General features: G+C 35.8%; 1 protein-coding gene across 2 annotated transcripts; it reads right to left on the reverse strand.

The window, feature by feature from the left end:
* Positions 1 to 287: 287 nt before the first annotated feature.
* Positions 288 to 2,995, reverse strand: LOC103453063 (uncharacterized). Of its 2 annotated transcripts, none has more exons than XM_008392596.4 (6): positions 2,645 to 2,995; positions 1,862 to 2,098; positions 1,560 to 1,671; positions 1,303 to 1,477; positions 973 to 1,210; positions 288 to 832 (listed from the first exon to the last, which is right to left on the reverse strand). In XM_008392596.4, exons 1-6 carry the CDS (start codon positions 2,817 to 2,819, stop codon positions 534 to 536), a joined length of 1,236 nt encoding a protein of 411 aa, XP_008390818.3. In that variant the 5' UTR covers positions 2,820 to 2,995; the 3' UTR covers positions 288 to 533. The 2 variants fall into 2 exon arrangements, with proteins under 2 accessions (XP_008390818.3, XP_070666670.1); XM_070810569.1 differs by having other exon boundaries at positions 2,589 to 2,917.
* Between the last annotated feature and the right edge of the window lie 20,979 nt (positions 2,996 to 23,974).

The following is a 23,974-nucleotide window of genomic DNA, read 5'->3' on the forward strand; positions in this document are numbered from 1 at the left end:
AGGTGATAAGATCAGAGCTGAATTGGCTGAAAAGGGCATCGCACTCATGGGCTTGGGGATGGGGACAACCACCTGGAGGCCTTTTGATCCAGTAAAAACAACAGAAGCAGCAGTTGGTGCTTCCTGGGCTGCGTTGGCGCCCCCCGCCCTGCAATCTTCTCTGCAGTCGTAATCTCCTTCTTCTCCATATGGGTCGTATCTAAATAATCCAACTTCTTTTCTTTTTCACCTGATTGTCAACACATAACTCAACAGGAAATGATGTAATCATTTTAAATATATAGTGATTTACCTAAACTACTTTTAAATTTATTGAAATTTTTGTTCAAATGTGCAAAAAACATGCCTTAAATCCTGAAATTTCTATCACACATCGATCGATATTGAGCCGAGCTCAAGTTTACTGCAGACTCCCAACCATGACTATTTCTAAAAGATAATAAGGTAATTACATGATTAAATTTATACTCCACAGGCAAACACCAAAAATACTGACAGTTCTTGAAACCTCAGAAACAAAGTGAAGGAGGCACCTAGAACTCACGATCAGGGATCAGTATAGGAGCAATGAGGGACCAAACATATAGTGCAGCAGTAACCCATTCTGTGCAGATTCTGACCCAAACCGATGTCCACCCAACGTCAATGAGATCTGAGCTCTCCGATGAGCTGGTCCAACCCGAAAGCAGCATGGCTGAATACATGCTAGCCAAGGCAAATATCAGGTGGAAAAACGTATAGGAATAACCAACAGGTTTCACTTCTTTGTCATTTTTCTCTTTCCCTTCCTCCAACTCTTTGCCGTCAAGAAGAGGTGTCTTTTCAGCTGCACCTGTGCCACAACATTCAACAAGTTTGGAAGAACTTAAATACGTTATGAACAAGAAGCATGACAGTAGCTTTCATGAATTGTAAATTCATCTTTTATTACTTTTGACTGAATATAAAGGATTGCAAAAATCGATTGAGTACCTCCCCTGGGTGAAGACGGTGGTGATAGAAAATTTGTTGATGATCCAGCACGAAGGGCAGAGTACAAAACTGAAAGAACAGTCATTGCCATCCCAAGAAGAAGGGTACTCAGGGAGACTGCTTTCGAATGGTGAAGACCATTGCAAGCATAGCCATGAGGTTCACTGGAAAGAGCCGTGTAGCACACATAAGCACTATAAACAGATATCACCGAAGCAGGGAGGAGGCTGCCATTCACCTGTTTGAGATTTCCAGGCAAAATCATCATGTAGATAATTTTTAATAAAAACCTGATTGACAAACGAATGAAGTTTACCCTTTTATCCTTACCTTCGGGTGTAACGCAATAACTGCAAATCCAAATGCGAGAATCATTGTCATGACAATGAAGAAGATATTGAGGCCACAATCTTCACCAGAAGGGTTGAACCAAATGAACAGAACGCCTGAGAACGCAAATGCTGCAAGGTAGCATACAATTGATACGATAAGCAGTGCAATATACCTGAAACATACACATCCATAGAATGAGAGAACTCAAATTAAACAAGTGAAGGGGAAATTAATGTATTTCTACTTAAACCAACCATTTTTGCTCATCTTTTTCCACCCATGCATCATTCCATGAGTGAGTACAGTCTAACAATATAATGACTTGAACCAGTAAAAATAAGCCTGCCCCAAATTTTGATACGACACCTGCAAGCCCAGCGAAAAGAATAAAGTTTTACGACTAAAGCAGAGAAATGGTGGGAAGACAATCATTCTTGAGAATTCAGATTCATGAAAAACTAAGACGGGCTTGAAACATTCTTTATTGCACCAGGATAATGAAATGAAGCAGAAAATGCTAACAGCTCAAACTGAATTCTTTCAAGAAAAAACTAACCATAGATTGTAATGACAATGTCTGGCATGAAAAACATGAGAACGACAAGCAAAAGCCATACCACCATCTTGGCAATCCATCCACCATGATGCCAGGAATCTCGTCTGTCATTTTGGTCCTTTACTCCAATCATTATAAGCGCAAATGCTGCGAAAAACAAGAAATTCCCCATGCTCACACGAAGAACCGCTTCTGTTTGATACCACTCCTTGGTGTGAGTCTCAGAAGAGCTTATCCCTGTAAAGACGAAAACAAAAGGATATCAAAAATCAAATCCACAACAGTCGAAAACAATACTTTGAGAAGTTAAACAAGCTTCCTGCAGAATCTCAGTTATACACTGACTAGTCAATAAGACCATCCATAAACAAAATTAGGCTGAATTCCTATGATAGCAATTCCAATTTTCTATGCTCATGATAGAACTATTAAAAATGCAATTACGCAACCGATTACAATTAATCTAATTCAACCCAAAACGTCAAGACAATTACATAATTCACATATTTCGTATTAATTCATCATCGTAGAAAGTGATAATAACCCATCATTTCTTTACATTTGGGGCAATCAACTGCAAAATCCAAGAACTTGACAGTAACTACAACATGCAATTATGCATCCCATTACTAATCTAATAAAAAAAAAAAAAAACACAGTTCATAAATTCAGAGTCGAATTCAATTCCAACACAAAAAACTGCAAAATCTGACGATTTCTCACATACCCAATTAAATTCCGCCCCAAGAACGAAAAGGGTTGTTGGAAAAACGGAAAACTCACATGGGATCTTCTCCAAGAGAGGAGCACCAACTTCTCTGAGAATCCAAGACACGATCAGGGAAAGCCCGAAGAGACCGCAGTAAGCAAGCCTAGCCGATTTGCTGGAAATCCCAGAGGCCACAGAGCCACACAGGCCGCAGGTGGAAGCAGCGCAGCAAGACAAGCAGCACGACATCTCTCTCTGTACCGGCGTTGTTGATTATTCCGGGAAACTGGCAATCACAGGGAAGGAAGGAAGGAAGGAAGGCGTTGAAATGTTGGTGTGGGAGGAGTGACTGGTAGCTGAGAGCTCTGGTGTGATTTCTGGACCAGGCGTGACGTGTTCTGTATTTTTGCGTCGACATTGAATCACGTACTTGCATACGTAATTTGAAAGGTGAATTTACCATTTACCATTTACCATTTACCATTTACCGTTTACCAAGGTGGAAGATAGGTAAATTAGTGGAGTTGATAATTTACGTAGATTAATGAACCCTTCTGTTTTCCTCGTTTAATTTGGGCTAACAAGCCTCATTCTGCTTTTGTTAGCCCAAACTTGGTTTAGTCCAGGCCCAAAGACTTACTAAACCACATCCGGGTTGGCCCTGAAACAAGGGTAGGTGGTTTTTTTTAGATATTCTTTGGATGCGGTCCCTAATTATTAATATTCTTTGATTGAAACTTTATTAGTTTTTAATTTTTTATCGAAGTTTCTGAAATTAATGTTATAATGTATTTCTATGTAGGTTATTATATTTTTTAAAATTAAAATTTGAAATTTATAGTTGTTTGTATTAATGAGATTTTAAATAAAAAAATTTCTTAATTTGTGGATTAAAATTATTAAAATATAAATATATTGTGTGTGTGTGTGTATACATATATATATGTGTGTGTGTGTGTGTGTGTACGTATGTATGTATATAAACATGGGTACATTCATCAAAATTAACAAACAAAAAAAAATAGATATTAGGCTTAATAACATTAGTAAATTTCTTTGATTAAACTTGACATGGATACATTCTCAAATGAAGAGAAAGAATGTACCATATAAGTTTAAAAATGGATTAAAAAAAATGAATAGATTTTATATAAAAAGGGTACATTTTACTACAACAAATTGGTATATTTAAGAATGGGTATACTTTAAGATTAAAAAATTGAAAAAAATTACATGAATGGATACATATAAGATTAAAAAATTGGAAACATTTTTATAAAAAATTAAGAGGTACAAACTTTTTTTTTTTTTTTTTTTTTGAAATGTTTTGAATTGAAAATTAGCTAGGAGTTTAATAAAGGTGTGAGTATTAAAATCTTAAATCAATTATTAATTTTTTATTTTAAAAATTATATAACTGAAACGTAAATTCATTATTACATTAATGCTAGGGACCGTGATCAAAATCTAAAAACTAATAAGGTTTCAATCAAAGAACATTAGTAACTAAGGATTGGATACTAATTTTTCTTTTTTTTTATATTATTTTTGTTAGTACAAATGATATTCTGCACTAATTTATTTTAATTGGATAGAGAATGGTTTGTACCCGGGACAAAGTGACTTGCAAAGGAATGTGAGTTTCACACACCATATTTAGAGTCTCACACACTTCTTGTTTATTTTAGATGATAGGATTGAATAAATCAACCAAAATCAATAAACAAAATTAAACGGGAGTGTGCAATTTAACTATATCATTCATTTGTGTTATATGTATGTTTATTCATTTATACTATATTCTCTGATATAAAAAAAAATTACATTATAACACATAAATTAATAGCATTCCATGTTGATATGTTTATTGCGATAAAAAAAAAAAACTTCTCTTCCTTTTCCACCCCTCCTTTTGTGTAACGTGGACATGGTCGACCACTGGTGAACCAATCTCCCACTTCTATGGCTCTATCAGTCCATTAGATAGGTGGTATAGATGATGGTTGATTAAGATGGTACACAAGACCCTATACCTCACAGATGTAAAAATATTTATAATCTATTTAGTGAATGCCAAATAGGACTAAGTATGATGATTTTTGTGAATAACTCAAGTAAAATCTAAAAGCTTAATAATTACGTCCAAAAACTAGTATGAATCTATACTATGAACAAACTTATACTGTTAGGCAGCCTGAATCACTTGGAAAAGCACTTCGGACTAGCAAATGAGCTTCTCCGACTAGTATAGCAGCTTGATTCTGAATAAAAACACTTCAGTTGGGATATACAAGGTTCGAATCCACATCTTGGTTAATAATTTCGCAGACCAAATTCGCTTCGAGGTTAGAACTGTTGACTATCACTGACTAAGACGAAATGCCAACTCAGCTTAGTCTGTTGAGATATATGGTTATGCGGTTAAGATAAAAGTTTAGCTTGTAAGAAAAGAAACATCAGCTATATAAGCTGCTATTCTCTGTAATAATGGTTACGAAGTATTTTTCACTCATACAATACAAGATTACCTTTTTCCTTTGTTTTCTCTCTACCTCCATAGCCTTCTTGTTCTTTAAGCTTACTACTATAACTTTATGTATTCTTGTTCTATATTGTTAACATGGTATCAGAGCCATGGATTGATCTTTGGTGATCCTTTTCCGTTGTGGGTGAATGATTTTTCGTACAAGCTTGGATGTTCGAATGCGTTTTCTGGGTTTCAAGATTCAAGTTCTCAGGTTTTGTTTTCGATTACTAGTTTTCATTCCAGCATATCAACTGTTTTTGATAATGTCTATGTGAGAATTTTCATGGGAATTTCGGAAGTGTCAAGGCCGATAGCCGTATACTTCAGATTTGTTAAGACTTCAAGGCCGAATGCCATATTTGAGAATCTTTAAGGCCAATTGCCATTTCTCAGTTGCTATGAAATTGTTGATTGTATTTCCCTAAGGCCGATTGCCGGGATTTTATGTTGTCTTAAAGGTTGTCTGTTAATTAGGTTTTCTGTGATATTGTATCTTGTGCTCCTTCAAGGCCAAAAGCCGGAGTATAAAGTTGTTTGAAAATGGTCTTTCTTGCATGGTTGCTTTGTGACGAGTTGAATTCTTGGTGGGTGATATTTGGTTGTTTGTGAGTTTTGATTCAATTCTTGAAGTTCTTGTGATAATGGCTGAGACTACGGTAAAGATTGAAGGGTTATTAGGAATGCTAACAGTAAAGCTAGGTGATGATAATTTTGTTAAGTGGGGTTATCAGTTTCAATCAGTACTAATAGGATATGATCTATTTGATTTCTTCAATGGTGAATCTGTTTGTCCACCAAAATTTGTGATTGATACAGAATCGGGAGTTACAAAAGAAATTACTTTGGCTTATAAAGAATGGGTTAAAAAGTATTTAGCATTGCTCAGTTTATTGATTCTTACGTTAACTGATGATGCTATGGATCATGTAATTGGATGTAAAACATCTCGTGAGGCTTGGACAGTTTTGCAAGAAAGATATGGGTCAGTTTCAAGAGTTCGAATTAATCAGTTGAAAACTGAGTTTCACACTGCACAGAAAGGTAGGGAAACTGTGGATAAGTTCTTGTTAAGATTGAAAACCATAAGGAAGCAGTTGGTGTCTGCAGGAGAGAAAATTACGGACAATGATTACATAATTGCAGTGTTGACTGGTTTGCCAACTGAGTTTGAAATGATCAAAACTGTAATTTTGGCAAGGGAAACACCAATTTCTATGAAAGATTTTAGGGTACAATTGTTGAGTGCAGAAGGAACAATTGATGCAAGGATTCAATCTGTAACATCCTCTATGTCTGCAATGTATGTCAATGGTGTAAATTCTGATAATCAAAGGTTCCAAGGTGGTTTTGAACAGGGAGAAAGTTCGAATGCTTAAAGATTTCAAGAAGATCAGTTCAGTCATGGTTTTCAAGGAGGATCTGGTTTTATGGAACATGGGAATAGAGGTCTCCATCCTCAATAGAGAGCTAATAATTACAATAACAGAAAGTTTTCCGGTGGTAATAACTTTTCTGGTGGGAGTAATAACTCACAATCTTATTCTGGTGGAAATAATGTGGGAAATAGAAGTGGAGGAAATGGACGAAATTTCTCTCGCAATAATAATTACTCTACTAGAGGTCATTCTTACTCTATTGGAGGGAATTCTTCTGGTGAGAATAATAGGAATTCATTCTCTGGTAATGGTTCAAACATGGGTAAATGGAATGGCAACACTAGTTTCAAGGCTGGTGTTTCTCCTGAATGTCAGATTTGCTCTAGGAGAGGGCATACAGCTCCTAATTGCTACTATAGGTCTGAAAATGGAAATTCTCAATCATCTGGGATTACAATGTGTCAAATTTGTGGAAAAATGGGGCATATTGCTCTGGAATGCTACCATAGGAACAATTATGCATATCAAGGGAGTCCACCACCAACATCTCTTGCTGCAATGACTGCACAAACACAAATTGATCAGAATGAATGTACTTCGGTAGATAATGGTCATGGTTTTGATATCAATGATCAGTGGATAATTGACACAGGTGCAACACATCATATGACAGCCAATATCAATAATCTCAATCAAGCTATACCGTATCTTGGTAATGAACATATAACTGTTGGTAATGGTGAAGGATTAAAAGTTTCTCATATTGGTTCTAGTACACTGTCTACTTTTAAACATCCTTTGTTACTAAAGAGTGTGTTATATGTTCCTCGGATTACTGTGAATTTACTTTCTGTTAAACAGTTATGCAAAGATAATGGATGTTGGTTTATATGTGATGCTGAGGTATTTTTTATACAGGACAAGGCAACAAGGGTGATCCTGTACCAAGGCAAGAGTGATGGTGGGGGACTGTTCACTATACCAGTCAATGTCTTTTATAATTCCTTTGCTGCAAGGTTGAATAAGTGTGCTGCTTTTCTTGGAAAGAAGGTTCAAGTTTCAGCTTGGCATAAAAGATTAGGACATCCTGCAGAAGATATCCTGGCACTTATGTTGAAGAATTCACAGATTTCAATTAGTTCATATTCCTGTCCTTCTCTTTGTGTATCTTGTATTCATGGAAAAATGACTAAACAATCTTTCCCTGTAAAGCAAGTTAGGGCTACACATTTGTTTGAAAAGATTCATTCTGATATATGGGGTCCATCTCCAAAGTTGTCCATCGAAGGATGTAGGTACTACATAAGCTTTGTAAATGAATTCTTAAGGTTCTTGTGGATTTTTCCAATGAATAATAAATCAGAGGCATTTCAGATATTTGTCAAGTTTTACTCTTTTATTTTGAATTAGTTCAATGTATCTATCAAGTGCTTACAAACAGATGGAGGGGGAGAATGTATGAGTAAACAGTTGTGAGTTTCCTTGGAGATAAAGGAATTGTTCATATGGTGTCATGTCCATATACCCCTCAGTAAAATGGTCTTGCTGAGAGAAAGCACAGACATGTGGTTGAGACAGCCATAACTCTGATGTCTGATGCAAATTTAAATTCTACATTCTGGTATCATGCATGTTCACATGCTGCATTTTTAATTAACAAAATGCCATGTAGAACACTGCAAATGAAATCACCGTATCAAGTCTTATTTGGTCAAAATCCAGAGATACATCATCTAAGAGTTTTTGGATCAGCTGTATATCCATTGTTAAGGCCCTATAATGAGAGCAAACTGCAGCAGAGATCTGCTCAATGTGTTTCTTGGTTTTGTAATGGGATACAAAGGTGTAGTATGTTACAATCTGAATACAAAGAAATTGATATTGTCCACACATGTTATACACGATGAAGAGATATTTCCATGTAAAAATATGGGAATTCCAACCACAACAAGACAACAGCAATCCGGTAATGTTTCTCAAGTTCCAATTGTAATACAGTTGCCTCATATTGGCTCTGCAATTCAAAATGCAGATCTACACTCCTCAAGACATCTAAGTCATGAATTTTCTGGACACAATGACACACTATCTTCAGGAAACTCATTGAATTCTGGTAGTACAAATCCGGTTGTTTTAGCACAAAATGAATTAGTATCTGCCACTAATAATTCTATGGAATCAGTACACTCTGGAATTGCAAATCTCAGTCCCCATCAACACCATCACAATCAATTTGGTACAGAAGTTATATCACAATCACCTTTGTTTCCTGTCCATCAAAGTTCTCAATTGGAGGTAATTCTTCCTCACATCTCATCATCATCTCATCATTCATTATCTAGAAATTCTAGTGATCCTCAAACTGTGACATCAGTTCATCCAATGGTGACAAGATTAAGGAGTGGTGCTATAGAGAGGAGACATTATGTTGGTTTCTTAGCTAGTTTTCCTGAACTTCACACATTACAATTGAGTGATGAGGATTTATTTCATGGAGGATATTCTTTTATTTCAGAAGTTTCAGATGCAACTGAGCCTTCATGTTTCAGGAAAGCTGTTTCAATTCCTCAGTGGCAATGTGCAATGCAAGAGGAATATGACTCACTGAGAGCTCAAGGTACGTGGATTTTAGTTCCAGCACCTGAAGATAGATCTATTGTTGGTAGCAAGTGGGTTTACAAAGTTAAAAAGAACCCAGATGGAAGTGTGTCAAGGTACAAGGCCAGATTAGTTGCACAAGGTTTTTCTCAGGAGCATGGAGTTGATTAAACTGAAACCTTCAGTCCAGTAGTGAGGCACACCACAGTGAGAATTATACTTGCTATTGCTGCAATGAATCATTAGGAATTGAGACAATTAGATGTCAAGAACGCATTTTTGCATGGAGATTTGCAGAAGGAGGTGTATATGAAACAACCACAGGGCTTTGTTGATAGTTCTCATCCAACACATGTATGAAAATTGTTAAAGTCTCTCTATGGTTTGAAACAAGCTCCAAGAGCTTGGAATTCAAAATTTACAAGTTATCTTTTAATCATGGGACTTCTGCATCACTCTCAGATTCAAGCTTATTCATGAAAATAGAAGATGGTGAGACTATTATACTACTGTTGTATGTAGATGATATAATTCTAACTGGATCCAATTCTGTCAAAATCCAGAAAACAATTGAAGAACTCTCTGCTGTGTTTGACTTGAAGGATTTGGGAAGACTTACATATTTTTTGGGTTTACAGATTCAATATAGGCAGAATGGTGACATTTTTGTGAATCAAGCTAAGTATGTAAAGGATTTAATTCACAAGGCAGGTTTGGATTCTTGTAAATCAGCAACAACTCCTTGCAAACCTCATCATCAATTACTTGCTTCAGAAGGAACAATGTTATCAGATCCGAGTATGTACAGAAGTATTGTAGGATCACTACAATATCTGACCTTTACTAGGCCTGATATTGCTTTCTCTGTCAACTCAGTGAAGGATGATTTTGTGAAAACATGTTCATTTGAGCAACATCATATAGCATGCAATTAACAATTAAAGGCAGAATCATGCTTGCATGCACTCAAATACAAAACATTACCCATGAAATTCAAAGCCTAGTAGATTGGTGAACCAAGACTCAACTCAAAACAAAGTGAGTTGAGAAATTATACCTTTGTAGATTCCTCTTTGAATAAGCAAAGGCCAATCACCCAAAGAGAAGGCATTCATTCCTTGCATCTTAGATCTATGGATTTGGATGGATGAAATGGTTCTCCAAGTTCCCAAAATTGAGAACCTCTAAGTCTCCACACCAAGGTAAGATTGATGAAGAAATGAGTGACCTTGGAGGAGAAAGATTACTAGCTAATCCCCTCCAAGGGGGCCTCTTTAGAGAGAAAGGAGAGCTTTGTGTTCTCTCCAATTTCTTAAAAAGAAACCCTTAATGAATTTTGGCTATAAAGTTCTTTATATAGTCACTTCTTTAAGTGACCTAAAGAACCAAAAACCCTAATTCATATCAAATGGCCGGCCACAAAAGGGATTTGGGCTTTTGGGCCCTTGTGAATCTTTATTCATTAAATTGTCATACAACTTAAGTCAATGAGCTTGACGTTCGAAGCCCATTGGGCCTTAAGGTCCAAAACTATCCCGAGGTCTTTAATGAACTTGTTCGTTTGATTAATTAACATATTAATTAATCCTTGCCATAAACAATTAAACCATTTAATTATTCTTACTCATATCCATTGTTTCTTCAATCTCCACCTTACACGGTGTACGATCCATTAGGTTCCTTTTAGCAAGGCAGTGGGCGATTAAAACCATTTCAAATCGATTGTGAATTGAAACTTACTTTCAATTCTCCCTTTAGTGATTATACACGTTTAGGACTTCCACAAACCATGAGTGACACCTAGCAGCATATCATGGTTACCCAAGCTAATCAGAAGAGGTGGAGAACCTATTCAGTTTAGGATTACAAATGCAATACGGTCTTTCTCTAATACAATACTCTTGACCACATTGTTTGGTTTGATAGTTTATTCATGTCTACTATCCAATGTGATTCGTGTGCTTATATGATTACCTTGAATGTGATTTGGAACGACTTCCTAAATCTCATTCATACTCTGGCCAGAGATTCTTAATCATATCATAGAGTATTCTCCCTCAAACAGTTTGAAGGTTAGAGATCCCTTGTTGCGCATTCACTTGCCTTCATGGCTAAGTGGCTTAACCCCAACTATGCCGTGGACACCCTCCTTTTGGAGTGACTTTTGACATAATCAAAGATCAAGGACTTAACCACAAGACAACTATGATGCCTCAGGTCAAATGACTACTTTGCATTATCCCAACCATGAGTTCTCATGTGACATGAATATGAGAACTCTTCGTTGATCGTGTTCAGTGAACTCATTCTCTATTGAGCACCTACGTACTTGTCTTGATGTCACACACACCAATGACTCGAGACTAGTCACTCTCCCTGAGAGAAGACACAGCACGTACTGATCTTAACGGACTGTCAATGCCCAATTGGCAATCCTATGATCAGGAACGTTTAGGATATGTATACGAAAGAATGGTCTCATGAATCTAACTTCTTTAGATTGCATTCTCCCAATCACATATTCCTTGGACTTATCGTTTAAGCATATAACATTTATATGAGACGGCTTAAAACAATAATCTTTGCCCTTTATATTTAAACTACATTAGTTTAACTTGTGAAATGTCCGTAAAGTATCATCATATGATTGGTTTTAGGGCACATTTCCAACAATCTCCCACTTGCACTAGAGCCAATCAGCTTGGTCATCAGTGATGATACCTCTTCTGTAGTCATTTCATAAATGGTTGAATAGTAGGCCTAGACAATGGATATCTATATGTTATCCATAGAAGCAACCTTGAGAATAACGACGTCACCATTATACATGATTCTTAATCATGTGGTTCAGTCTCTCATTTGAGTTCGGATCTTGATGAGACCTTGATTCCCTGGCTTGAGCTATCACCCCATTAGTGTCGTAGTGTCGGTACACTAGAGACACTTTATGGTTGGAACCGAATTGAGAGTTCATAAATGAACTTTCCCATCCAAACAACAATGTTGTAAGCTTCTATATGGCAATATATATTTTGCATTCATAATGGAACATACTAAAGTCATTACTTTTAATGTTTCCATCCAAATATCTCTTTAGTCATAATAAAGAGATATCTGATTATCTCTTCATTCATAATGAAGAAACATCCAATGATGGATTAGATTCATAATCTAATACATTTACGCTTCCTTTACGTTACTCTAATTCTTCCTCATTCTTTGAGGAATCTATCCTTTAGTATTTCTTAAATACTTAAGGACTCACTTGACAGTTGCCATGGTTCTGATCCTGGGCTTGCACTGATATCGTCTTGTACCGTTCTAGGTACAACTCATATCAATGTTTTTCATACAATATGAAATGCATAAATCACCTTTATGCGTATGCATAAAGGATTCTATTTACGCATTATTTCTTTGGGAGTCAAAGAGTACGTTCTCTTTGAGAAGAGCAACTTCTTAGTCTCACTAGAGTTGTCCTTCTAATTGAAGTTTATCATCATATGAGAAACTTCCTAGCATCTATTGTCTATTATTAGGGATTGATATAATCCAATTATATCATGAAATATATCATTATAGATTTCCATCCCATGTATATAGACTATATCTCCCATATACATTCTATCTTCATATAATGTTTTAAAGTCATAACTTTAACGAAGAAGAATTCTTTTCATTTCCAAAATTAATATATCAAATATATATTTAAATTTTAGGAGCATGATTAACTCCCACTAATCTTTTGTAAACCTAGTAAACAAAAGATTCATTTACATCTTTATGAGAAATCAAATGATTTGATCCTTTTCTCATAAGATACTCATAGCTCCCACTAGCTTGCTTAGATTCATGATGGATGGATCTCTACAACTTACATGTCTTGTGATTCATAGTTTTAGACATATATTATTAAGACCATCTTAATAATGGTTTTGGAAACCCATATTATGTCCAAACATTGAATCACCATTTAGTTGTAGCTAGCTATCCTCGAATTAATTGAAACCAAGACTACGTCAAAGATGGTTTCTTCAAAGTCAACCATTCTTTTTTATTGTAGTTACCTTAAGCTACCAATTAGCTTATGAAGGTTTCATTATTTCGGGTCAAATGGTATTTTACCATTTCCTTGAGTATATATCATATATACACTCAATGTAGTCATAAGGATTTTCATTCTTATTTCTTCGAATTAAGAGGTGCAAATTTATGACATAGTCACAAAGTTCAAACCATTCAACTGAGACGGTTTATAAATCCTTCTTGACTACCTTGGAGCTTGTGGTATAGGAACTAGGTTGTTATATTTGTTGATTATCATCTTGTCTCTCAAAGAACCCATTCTTTGAGTTCTATCTCTCGTTCATTTGCTCTTAGGCAAATCACATTGTAGGATTACAATGAACTACCCAACAAAACAACATTTGTTAGTTGGTTTATAGAAGCGATATCCAAAAGTTAATTTAAGGATATCCCACAAGATTGTTATCAAACAAATATTGCTTATTAGCACACAACCCAAATCTTAACATGATTAAGATTTGTCTTTCTTTCCAACTACATCCTATGGAGTCATGAAAATTTTTGGAAGATCTTCTAATTGACAATCATATTGTCTTAGAAGTATATATCTTATATATGGGTAATTGATAATATCCAATGAACTAAATCTTATTCAAGTTCGTTCTTCTCCTTATGGAGAAATCCATTATCATATGATGCTTCTTTCCTTGATATCTTTCAAGAAAACTATTCTAAAGTGTTACCATTCCTTGGATCAAATCTAAGGATGTAAATACTTTAGACGTCTTACTCATCAACTTACATTTCTTGAATTCTTTGAAACCTTTTGCAAAGTATTCGGACTTGTGTTTATTCAAAATAAACTATAGTCCAACCGAGAGTGATCTTCGGTGAATGTCATACAACATGAGTAGTATTATGTTTGTAGACAAGTGCCACTAACATCTAAGTGAATTAACCTCAACAACTTTGTGATTCTTTCTTCTTTCCAAAAGAATAAAGATTCGAACATTTCGCCTCTATACAATTTTAACAAGAAGGTATTGGATCCGGATCTAACGATCCAAAGCATCCATCTATGACCAACTCGTAATTTATGTTTTAGAGGTATCACAACTCAGTTGGGATTAGTCACTACCTTGCAACCTTTTGGGTTTTAAGCATCGTTATATTCTAAACAGTTAACACTACCATATCATCTCTACTATAGAGACAATCAATTAGATTACTATAATCCAATCATTGATTTAATAAAGAACAATGTTTTGTCAAACAAAACATTCATCCATCTCTACTATAGTGACGGAATTAAGTTCCTTAAAATTGGAATGTAAAGACAATCTTTGGTTTTTCCAATTTCTTTGGTAGTTCATATGAGGAAGTAAGTACTATCTGCTTTCGCAAAGATCTATATTTTATTCACGTTCCGAATGTGAAGCACCTTTTTCTTCTCTCATATATCTTCTACTTCTTATTAGTCACACTTTTACAACGATTGTAAAACATAGTTACTAATACGGAATCAAGCATTCAAGTAGAAGAATCAACTGTTTTGAACTATTCAAGAACAATTTACAACACATTCGAAAGGTGTGTTCTTGACACTTGCAAGACATTTCTTGCAAATACCCCTTCCAATGTCCATCCTTTCATAAAGAAAGATTGTTCCCTTGGAGTTAATTTTATCTTCTTTATTTGACTTCTCCTTTGACTACAATAGTCATGGTCCCTAAACTCCCACTATCTCTCTTGAAACTTATTTCAATTGTGTTATACACATCAAACGATTTGGAGAGCGTGTGGTTATTGTTCACTATATAGTTTACAATAAACTTAGTGAACCATTTGGATAGGGACACAAAGGTGAAGTCCTTGCCTAGTTTCCGTTTCTAGAAGTGGTTTAACACTTCAACACTCAATGATTCAAAATCATCATAAGTCCATGTTGATGGACTATTTTTGTCAACCAACCATTATGTTCTAAACATAATTACAAACTTTCAAGAGTTGTTCAAGACAACTCTCATTTCTTTATACAACAATTTGTAAGTGAAGAATCATGGCATATAAAGTGTCCATGCCCTTGTGCTTACTTCTAAAGTTCCTTGTTCATTTAACAAAGAAACAAGCACTAATGTTTGCATTGACTAAGGGTTGTTCAAAGCAACTCTTATTTCTTCATACAACGATTTGTAAGTGAAGAATTATGACATTAAAAGTGTTGTCCTCCTTATGATAGACTTATCTAACATTTTCTTCCAATGGTACATTATCAATAGGAAGATTGTGAGGATGAGACTACTTAGGTATATATGCAATCCATTTAAGACAATCTTTGGGATTGTTGTATCAAGTCCGGAAACTAAAGCATTCGGCTTTTATTTGTCAAGTGTTGGATAGCGTTTGCAAATATATTGGTAAATTAATACATAACGAATATAAATCGATTGATTTTAAGCCATTTGATCTGGGTCTTTAAATCAAATAGCACCACCCACTATTTTTGGCAAATTCCATATCCCTCATTGGAATTCGAGAGTTTTGGAGGAAACTCTTAGTAGGGTATGGGAGACTCACTACTACCAAGCCCACCTCACAATGATATGATGTTGGCTAGCATTAATAATAATGAGAGAGTACGCTTACTTATTTGCATCTCTTGCAAGTACCCATCTTATTTGGCCTCTAGAGAATGTCACCTCACAATGATATGATGTTGGCTCCATTGCACTTAGTTAAGTCATTCCCACCATGCAAGTTCGGGTAGGGGTTCAAGAACAACCTCACAATGATATGATGTTGATCATTCTCGTTGCCTACGCTTCACAACATCAAGTATGCATATAGACTCCTCCTGAGTGTAAGCATGCACTTTGTACTCCCCCATGATAGGGTGAAGCCGGTGTACGAGTCACAAACGATCGGAGCCTACCACGGTGGAAGGCCACGAAAGAGTGTTCAAAGCACTCTCACGCTTATCAACTTAATAATGGTTTGGTTGAGGGTTTTTAGGTCTCATCACATATAAATATTCATTTTAATCTTTATTAAAACAATTTTGGTCCTATTACAACTATTGGTCCATTTGATTGTTTTAGTTGTATATAATACTCCCACTATGCTTATAAAACGGTTTTTAAAGCAAGAGTATATGATAGTACTAACATAAACTTTGCATTCATTTGATGGACTATATAGTTGCCTTAGGGCCTTAGGATGACTATGAACCTTTGTTTAGATTCAACACGAGCCTAGTGTTGAATCTCGGTCTAGGGATGATGATTGATTTTAGTTACGCGTTTAATCACATTAAGGCGTGTTGTTCCTAGGGGCGTTGGACCCAACTACTCTAATTTCATGCATATCAAATAAAACAAGAAAATGAGTACTTTAAAGTAAAGAAGAGCTTATGCTCTTTTACAACAATTGATCAAAATAAATTACTTTAAAGTAAAGAAGAGCTTATGCTCTTTTACAACATTTGATCAAATCAAATTACAACCAAAATCTAATCTACACATTCCCATGGTTCAAACAAATTTGAAACGGCCTTTCACATAGCTCAATTATCGTAGGCTTAGGTTCATAATCACCCTTTAATTAATTAACACTTTAACTAATTAAATTGAATGCAACATTTTCATTTGGTTTTTGTATCCATAAAATTGATTTAAATGGAGCTAAATGAAATGAAAATCCAATTCTCATTTAAAGAGACAAAACCATTTTGTTCTCAACCTAATTTGGGCCAAAATGCAATAACCTCAACCTTTGGGCTATGTTGCAAAACTTAAACTTTTGAGCTCACTTTGTAAAAACACAAAAGTTCACTACTTCATGTAATTACAACTAGAACCCAAAAATTTCAACAAATTCAAAAACTTCATTAAAGGAACAAAACAATTTGTCCTTTAATGATTTTGGGCCTTTACGTAAATACGTAAACTTTTGGGTCAAAGTGCAAAAACACAAAAGTATCAAAACTTTATGTAATTGCATAAAAGCCCCAAAATTACCCTATTTTAATAGGGTGGCCGGTTTTAGGAGAGAGGGAGGGAAAAATTGAAGCCACAAAATTTGGAAATTTTTTTTAACTAAGTCATAAAGCCTTGCAAGTGGTTTGTGACATAAATTCATGCAAGTGGTGTGTGTGTAAGAGAAGAACTTCTTACACACCCATCACCATTTCTATCACCTTACACAATTTCAATCACATTAAAACATTTGATAAAGCACAAAACAAAGACTTTATGAAATAAATCAAAACTTTGAATCAAAACACCAAACTTTTTGTTCTTGGCTAAAATGTCAAGAACAATGAAGAACATTCATGAAAAACCCATAAGAGCTCCATGAACATTTTTCATCCAAAGAAATCCCAAAACCACTCAAACTTAAGGGAAATAACATATAACCATACTAGGGTACATAGGGGTTCCAAAAGTCACTTGAAAACACTTTTAACAAGTCAAACAAGAACCCAAAAATCCACCCTTTGGATTTGGCCGAATTTTCCCAAAAGCATGGCACCAAATTTTAGCTCCAATATTCATGCTCATAAGAACTACATCTACAACATTTGAGATGGCAAATTTTCTAACAAAATTTACATTCAAAGAAACAAGAATAAAGCTTGTAACATATTACAACTTTTAAATCACAAATTATGAACTACAAAACCCAAAAGGATTCACCAACTACTAGACCTAGGCTCTGATAACACTTGAATGATGATTTTGTGAAAACATGTTCATTTGAGCAACATCATATAGCATGCAATTAACAATTAAAGGCGGAATCATGCTTGCATGCACTAAAAAACAAAACATTACCCATGAAATTTAAAGCCTAGTAGATTGGTGAACCAAGACTCAACTCAAAACAAAGTGAGTTGAGAAATTATACCTTTGTAGATTCCTCTTTGCATAAGCAAAGGCTAATCACCCAAAGAGAGGGCCTTCATTCCTTGCATCTTAGATCTATGGATTTGGATGGATGAAATGGTTCTCCAAGTTCCCAAAATTGAGAACCTCTAAGTCTCCACACCAAGGTAAGATTGATGAAGAAATGAGTGACCTTGGAGGAGAAAGATTACTAGCTAATCCCCTCCAAGGGGGCCGGCCTCTTTAGAGAGAAAGGAGAGCTTTGTGTTCTCTCCAATTTCTTAAAAAGAAACCCTTAATGAATTTTGGCTATAAAGTTCTTTATATAGTCACTTCTTTAAGTGACCTAAAGAACCAAAAACCCTAATTCATATCAAATGGCCGGCCACAAAAGGGATTTGGGCTTTTGGGCCCTTGTGAATCTTTATTCATTAAATTGTCATACAACTTAAGTCAATGGGCTTGACGTTCGAAGCCCATTGGGCCTTAAGGTCCAAAACTATCCCGAGGTCTTTAACGAACTTGTTCGTTTGATTAATTAACATATTAATTAATCCTTGCCATAAACAATTAAACCATTTAATTATTCTTACTCATATCCATTGTTTCTTCAATCTCCACCTTACACGGTGTACGATCCATTAGGTTCCTTTTAGCAAGGCAGTGGGCGATTAAAACCATTTCAAATCGATTGTGAATTGAAACTTACTTTCAATTCTCCCTTTAGTGATTATACACGTTTAGGACTTCCACAAACCATGAGTGACACCTAGCAGCATATCATGGTTACCCAAGCTAATCAGAAGAGGTGGAGAACCTATTCAGTTTAGGATTACAAATGCAATACGGTCTTTCTCTAATACAATACTCTTGACCACATTGTTTGGTTTGATAGTTTATTCATGTCTACTATCCAATGTGATTCGTGTGCTTATATGATTACCTTGAATGTGATTTGGAACGACTTCCTAAATTTCATTCATACTCTGGCCAGAGCTTAATCATATCATAGAGTATTCTCCCTCAAACAATTTGATGGTTAGAGATCCCTTGTTGCACATTCACTTGCCTCCATGGCTAAGTGGTTTAACCCCAACTATGACGTGGACACCCTCCTTTTGGAGTGACTTTTGACATAATCAAAGATCAAGGACTTAACCACAAGACAACTATGATGCCTCAGGTCAAAAGACTACTTTGCATTATCCCAACCATGAGTTCTCATGTGACATGAATATGAGAACTCTTAGTTGATCGTGTTCAGTGAACTCATTCTCTATTGAGCACTTACGTACTTGTCTTGATGTCACACACACCAATGACTCGAGACTAGTCACTCTCCCTGAGAGAAGACACAGCACGTACTGATCTTAACGGACTGTCAATGCCCAATTGGCAATCCTATGATCAAGAATGTTTAGGATATGTATACGAAAGAATGGTCTCATGAATCTAACTTCTTTAGATTGCATTCTCCCAATCACATATTCCTTGGACTTATCGTTTAAGCATATAACATTTATATGAGACGGCTTAAAACAATAATCTTTGCCCTTTATATTTAAACTACATTAGTTTAACTTGTGAAATGTCCGTAAAGTATCATCATATGATTGGTTTTAGGGCACATTTCCAACACTCAGTTTGCCAATTTATGACAGCACCAACAGATGTACACTTTGGGGCAATAAAAAGGATTTTGAGATATCTCCAAGGAACAATAAATCATGGTATCGTATATTCAGCACAGTCAGAATCCAACTTAACAGCATTTTCTGATTCAGACTGGGCTGCTGACTTGAACACCAAAAGATCTGTGACAGGTTATGTAGTGTTTATTGGGAACAATCATGTGTCTTGGCAATCAAAGAAACAGTCTTCAGTTTCAAGGAGTTCTACTGAAGCTGAATATAAAGCACTTGCTCATACTGCAGATGACATTGCTTGGGTGAGACAAATTCTAAAAGATGTCCAGTTTCATGTTCATTTTCCACCAATCATACATTGTGATAATATGTGAGCCATATCATTGAGTGCTAATCCAGTCTTTCATTCAAGGATTAAGCATCTTGATACTGACTATCACTTTGTGAGGGAGAGAGTACAAAAGGGTGATTTGGAGGTGCTTTACATACCTACTGAAGAACAGACTGCAGATGTCTTAACCAAAGGTCTACACAGCCCTTCATTTCTTCAGCATTACTTCAATCTTAAGCTGGGGAACCCCAGTTAAGATTGAGGGGGGATGTTGACTATCACTGACTAAGACGAAATGCCAACTCAGCATGCCAACTCAGCTTAGTCTGTTGAGATACATGGTTATGCGGTTAAGATAAAAGTTTAGCTTGTAAGAAAAGAAACATCAGCTATATAAGCTGCTATTCTCTCTAATAATGGTTACGAAGTATTTTTCACTCATACAATACAAGATTACCTTTTTCCTTTGTTCTCTCTACCTCCATAGCCTTCTTGTTCTTTAAGCTTACTACTATAACTTTCTATATTCTTGTTCTATATTGTTAACAAGAACAATACTTCATTTGAGCAACAAACTCCTTATCACGTTATGAGATTAGTAAACTGATAACACCATGTAGCCATATTATAGTCACTCTTATGATTACACAACCAATCTTATGATTAAACCATTAAACGCACACACAAACACAAACACACACCCCCCAAATCAGTTTATGATTTGAAACCGTTAATGGTTACCTTTGCCAAAATAGAAGCTGCTGGCTACATATGCTCCACAAACTCTCTCTCAACTCTAATTGAAAAGTCACCCAAATATGGGCTAAACCCTACCAGCTTTTGGTGTAGAAATAGAAACCGTTTTCTCTCTGACAGTCCAACGCATGCAGCTCTTTGCTCGTTATGTTTGCTGAAAGGGAATGTTGTGATTGTGGTGTCTCAGTTAGTCACAGTCTCAACTCAAAGATCAACCCACTTCACTTCACTTCCCAAACATCCCAGCAAATTAATGCAACAAAAGAAAGCACTCCCCAGTCCCCACCAACTTGGAATTTTCCAATCTTTCTAATTATCTCCTAACTAAAGTAGTTCAATGACATTTTGATAGTGTCCCAAAGTTGCTAACACGCACTCGTGCCTCATCTCTAAGCATGCACGACTCTCATTGAGCTAAGTTTATAGGGCCATTCTGATTTGTATCTATGTTAGCTGGATAACAGTGCATCATTTTCTCATAGGTCCACACGGATTTAAGTGTTTGATATAAGATCTTATCGTTTGATGCTTCCTTCATAAGATAAGGTTTGTCAACGTTTTCATTGCTAATCTTTTTCATGTCAATAAGACATGATTTGACTCGTGAAGTGGGAAATGCGATTGTGATGTTCTTGGGGGCCTTGGAAGAGAGAGCACTATATGCTACACTCTTTGAAGCCACCGCGGAGTTTCATGTCAATAATTCAATGCAATATGTATTTTGACTTTTGCAACAATAGTATATCATTAACTCAAAACACTTTGATATATATAGCATCCCAAGTTTCGTAGGAAAATCTCTCTCCTTTTGGAGAAGCCAAAACTTGGTCAGATGGAAAATTTTTGAGTGTGATGATCATACCGTACGCGTCGCATGTGATATTATTAATAAAAACGCTAATTACATAAGTGGATTGAAAACATCGCGATATTGTGAGGTTCACACAAGAACTTTCTAACAGCAAAGTAATAATGGGGTACTTAATTGCAATATGAATCTCAAGTGTTTTACCTAGAACTAGTTTAAACAAGAGGGTCAGTGATTAATGGCAGGAAAAAAAATTATCCGATGAGGACTTTTAGTGAAGAGAGAGACGGACTCCCCTACCCTCCAGCGGTCTTCGAAAAAATCTTGAATGTGACAATCACATCATACGCTTCATGTGATATGACGTGATATGACTAATTAACGTACATGTTATAATTAGTATGAATGGATGGCATAATTGATATTTCATAGACTTAAGAGTAGGATTAATAAAAACACTAATTAATCACGGTGGATTGAAAACATCGTGATGTCGTGACTTTCACGCAAACTTCTATAGCAAACTGATAACATATGGGGTCTCTAATTGCAACATGAATTCCAACTGTTGTGCTTAATTAGACAAGTTAGAACAAGATGGACAACCATTAATGGCAGGCAAAATTTATCCGATGAGGACTTTTAAGGTACATGGAGAAAGAGATACAGTGCTAGTGCACATGGCATTGAGGTGTTTTGAAGGTACAGGTGGACCCTGTGACTAAGCATTTTGGAAGGGTTTGATAGCTAGTTTATAAGAAGTAGATATTAGAATATATTACAAGACAAGTCCTTGAGATGTTATGCCAATAAATTAGGGTTTAGAATTGAAGGAAAGGTCATTGTTTGTTCTTGAAAGTAGCAAACCTGTAGAGAATGGTCATGGGGAGCATGGGCAGGAGACTTGCCAAATGGAAAAGAATGGTGAGGCAGCAAAGAGGGAAGCTCTATATTACTAGGGTTTGCATTTCTATGCTTCTTGGTTGGCACAAGTACGCTTAATCGTTCGAGCCATGCATTGCATGCAGTCCCATAATGTATGCGTAGAATTAGTAATTACGTTCTATATCGTTAGGTTTTGAAGTGAAGCAGCATGCATATTAGGTTGCGAGAGATTCTCATGTGTAATCAGGGATATATTTCAGTATTCTTATATTTCTCATCACGTGATATGATTTTTCGATGAGAGTATAGGAAGAGAAAAATAAGGGATATATCTTCGTTAGCATGGTAGAATTTCTTAATTAATAAGAGGTTTTATTGTGTCACTAACGTACTCTATGCAATGTTTATAGTGAGCTCAATCTATCAAGAATAATATTTTTGTGTAAGTGCAAATTTTAAGTGGTAATTGTTTTAAGTATGTAATTAAATTTTGTGTTTCCTAAAACAATACAAGATGGGAACATGATCTAACAAGATGAATTTTGTGGTGTTGAGCAACTATATAAAATTACAAATCATTAGAAATCCATCCGTGAAGTATTTATACATGTACCTACTCAAGCAAGCCGTCCTATATATTCTTATTTATATACATGTATAAATCTTGTAAATAAATTTTAAGGAATCATCCAAAAGCTCCCTGAAATTCTGGAAGAGAAATTAGATTAATTTGTTAGGCCATCTATATCCTTCGTACAGCGGGACAAATTGATTACAGCTCTATGATAATGGCGACAGAGGTGGCCTTGAGATTAGGATAAAAAAGCTCCAATCCTTGTCAAGTTTTTCAGGTGATTGAACAGGGAGACAAAGCTGATGTGTCTGCTTTGTCAACTTTGTATTCACTGGGACCCCACTCCATGTAAACCCATTTAACGGCCGACACTTGGCACCCTACCATGTACTGATTCACCAGATCTTTTCTGCGTGCCTCTCTATAAAATGCAAAGCTATGGCTGGCTCAACTTAGTCCATGCTACAACCTTGAAAATATTCATATCAGCCAAAACACAAGCATTCCTCTCTTTCTCTCGCTCTCTTTGCCTGAAATAGTCTCTACAGTTGTCGTCTAACATGAAAGGAGAGTTGGGCGGCTCCGCTCGAATGCCGAAGCACCGGCCGTGGGAGAAATGCTTAAGGTTGATGAGGGAGCGGCGGACGCGGTTTTATATCATGTGGAGGTGCACTGTCATACTTCTATGCTGGGACGAGTGACTGAGAAGAGACCGTTTTTAATATGAAGGGGTTAAGGTGTAGATAGTTGAGGGACGTTAATGAAGTTGTGTTCTTGTGATATGTTGAATTTTCTATTGAAATTCGATCCAAACGGTTAACAAGAAAATGTATAGTTACTTGTGGCTGGGATGAGTTTAGATACGATACCCAGTAAATAAACGATAATGCCACTTGCAAAATTAAATGATAATGCTACATGTACCGTGTTTACTAAACGCTTTTAGACTACACATATTTAGTAGATGTGACATTTCCTTTATCTGCAAACATTC

The sequence above is a fragment of the Malus domestica genome, chromosome 13, assembly GCF_042453785.1.
Source record: "Malus domestica chromosome 13, GDT2T_hap1".
Taxonomy (NCBI): Eukaryota; Viridiplantae; Streptophyta; class Magnoliopsida; order Rosales; family Rosaceae; genus Malus; species Malus domestica.

What these genes read in the sequence shown, in the direction of transcription:
- LOC103453063 (XM_008392596.4), bottom strand. Translation starts at nt 2,819, where the DNA reads ATGTCGTGCTGCTTGTCTTGCTGCGCTGCTTCCACCTGCGGCCTGTGT. An exon ending in CATTGTCATTACAATCTATG is followed by an intron (nt 1,672 to 1,861) that starts GTTAGTTTTTTC and finishes CTGGGCTTGCAG; the next exon opens with GTGTCGTATCAAAATTTGGG. An exon ending in GAAAAAGATGAGCAAAAATG is followed by an intron (nt 1,478 to 1,559) that starts GTTGGTTTAAGT and finishes TGTATGTTTCAG; the next exon opens with GTATATTGCACTGCTTATCG.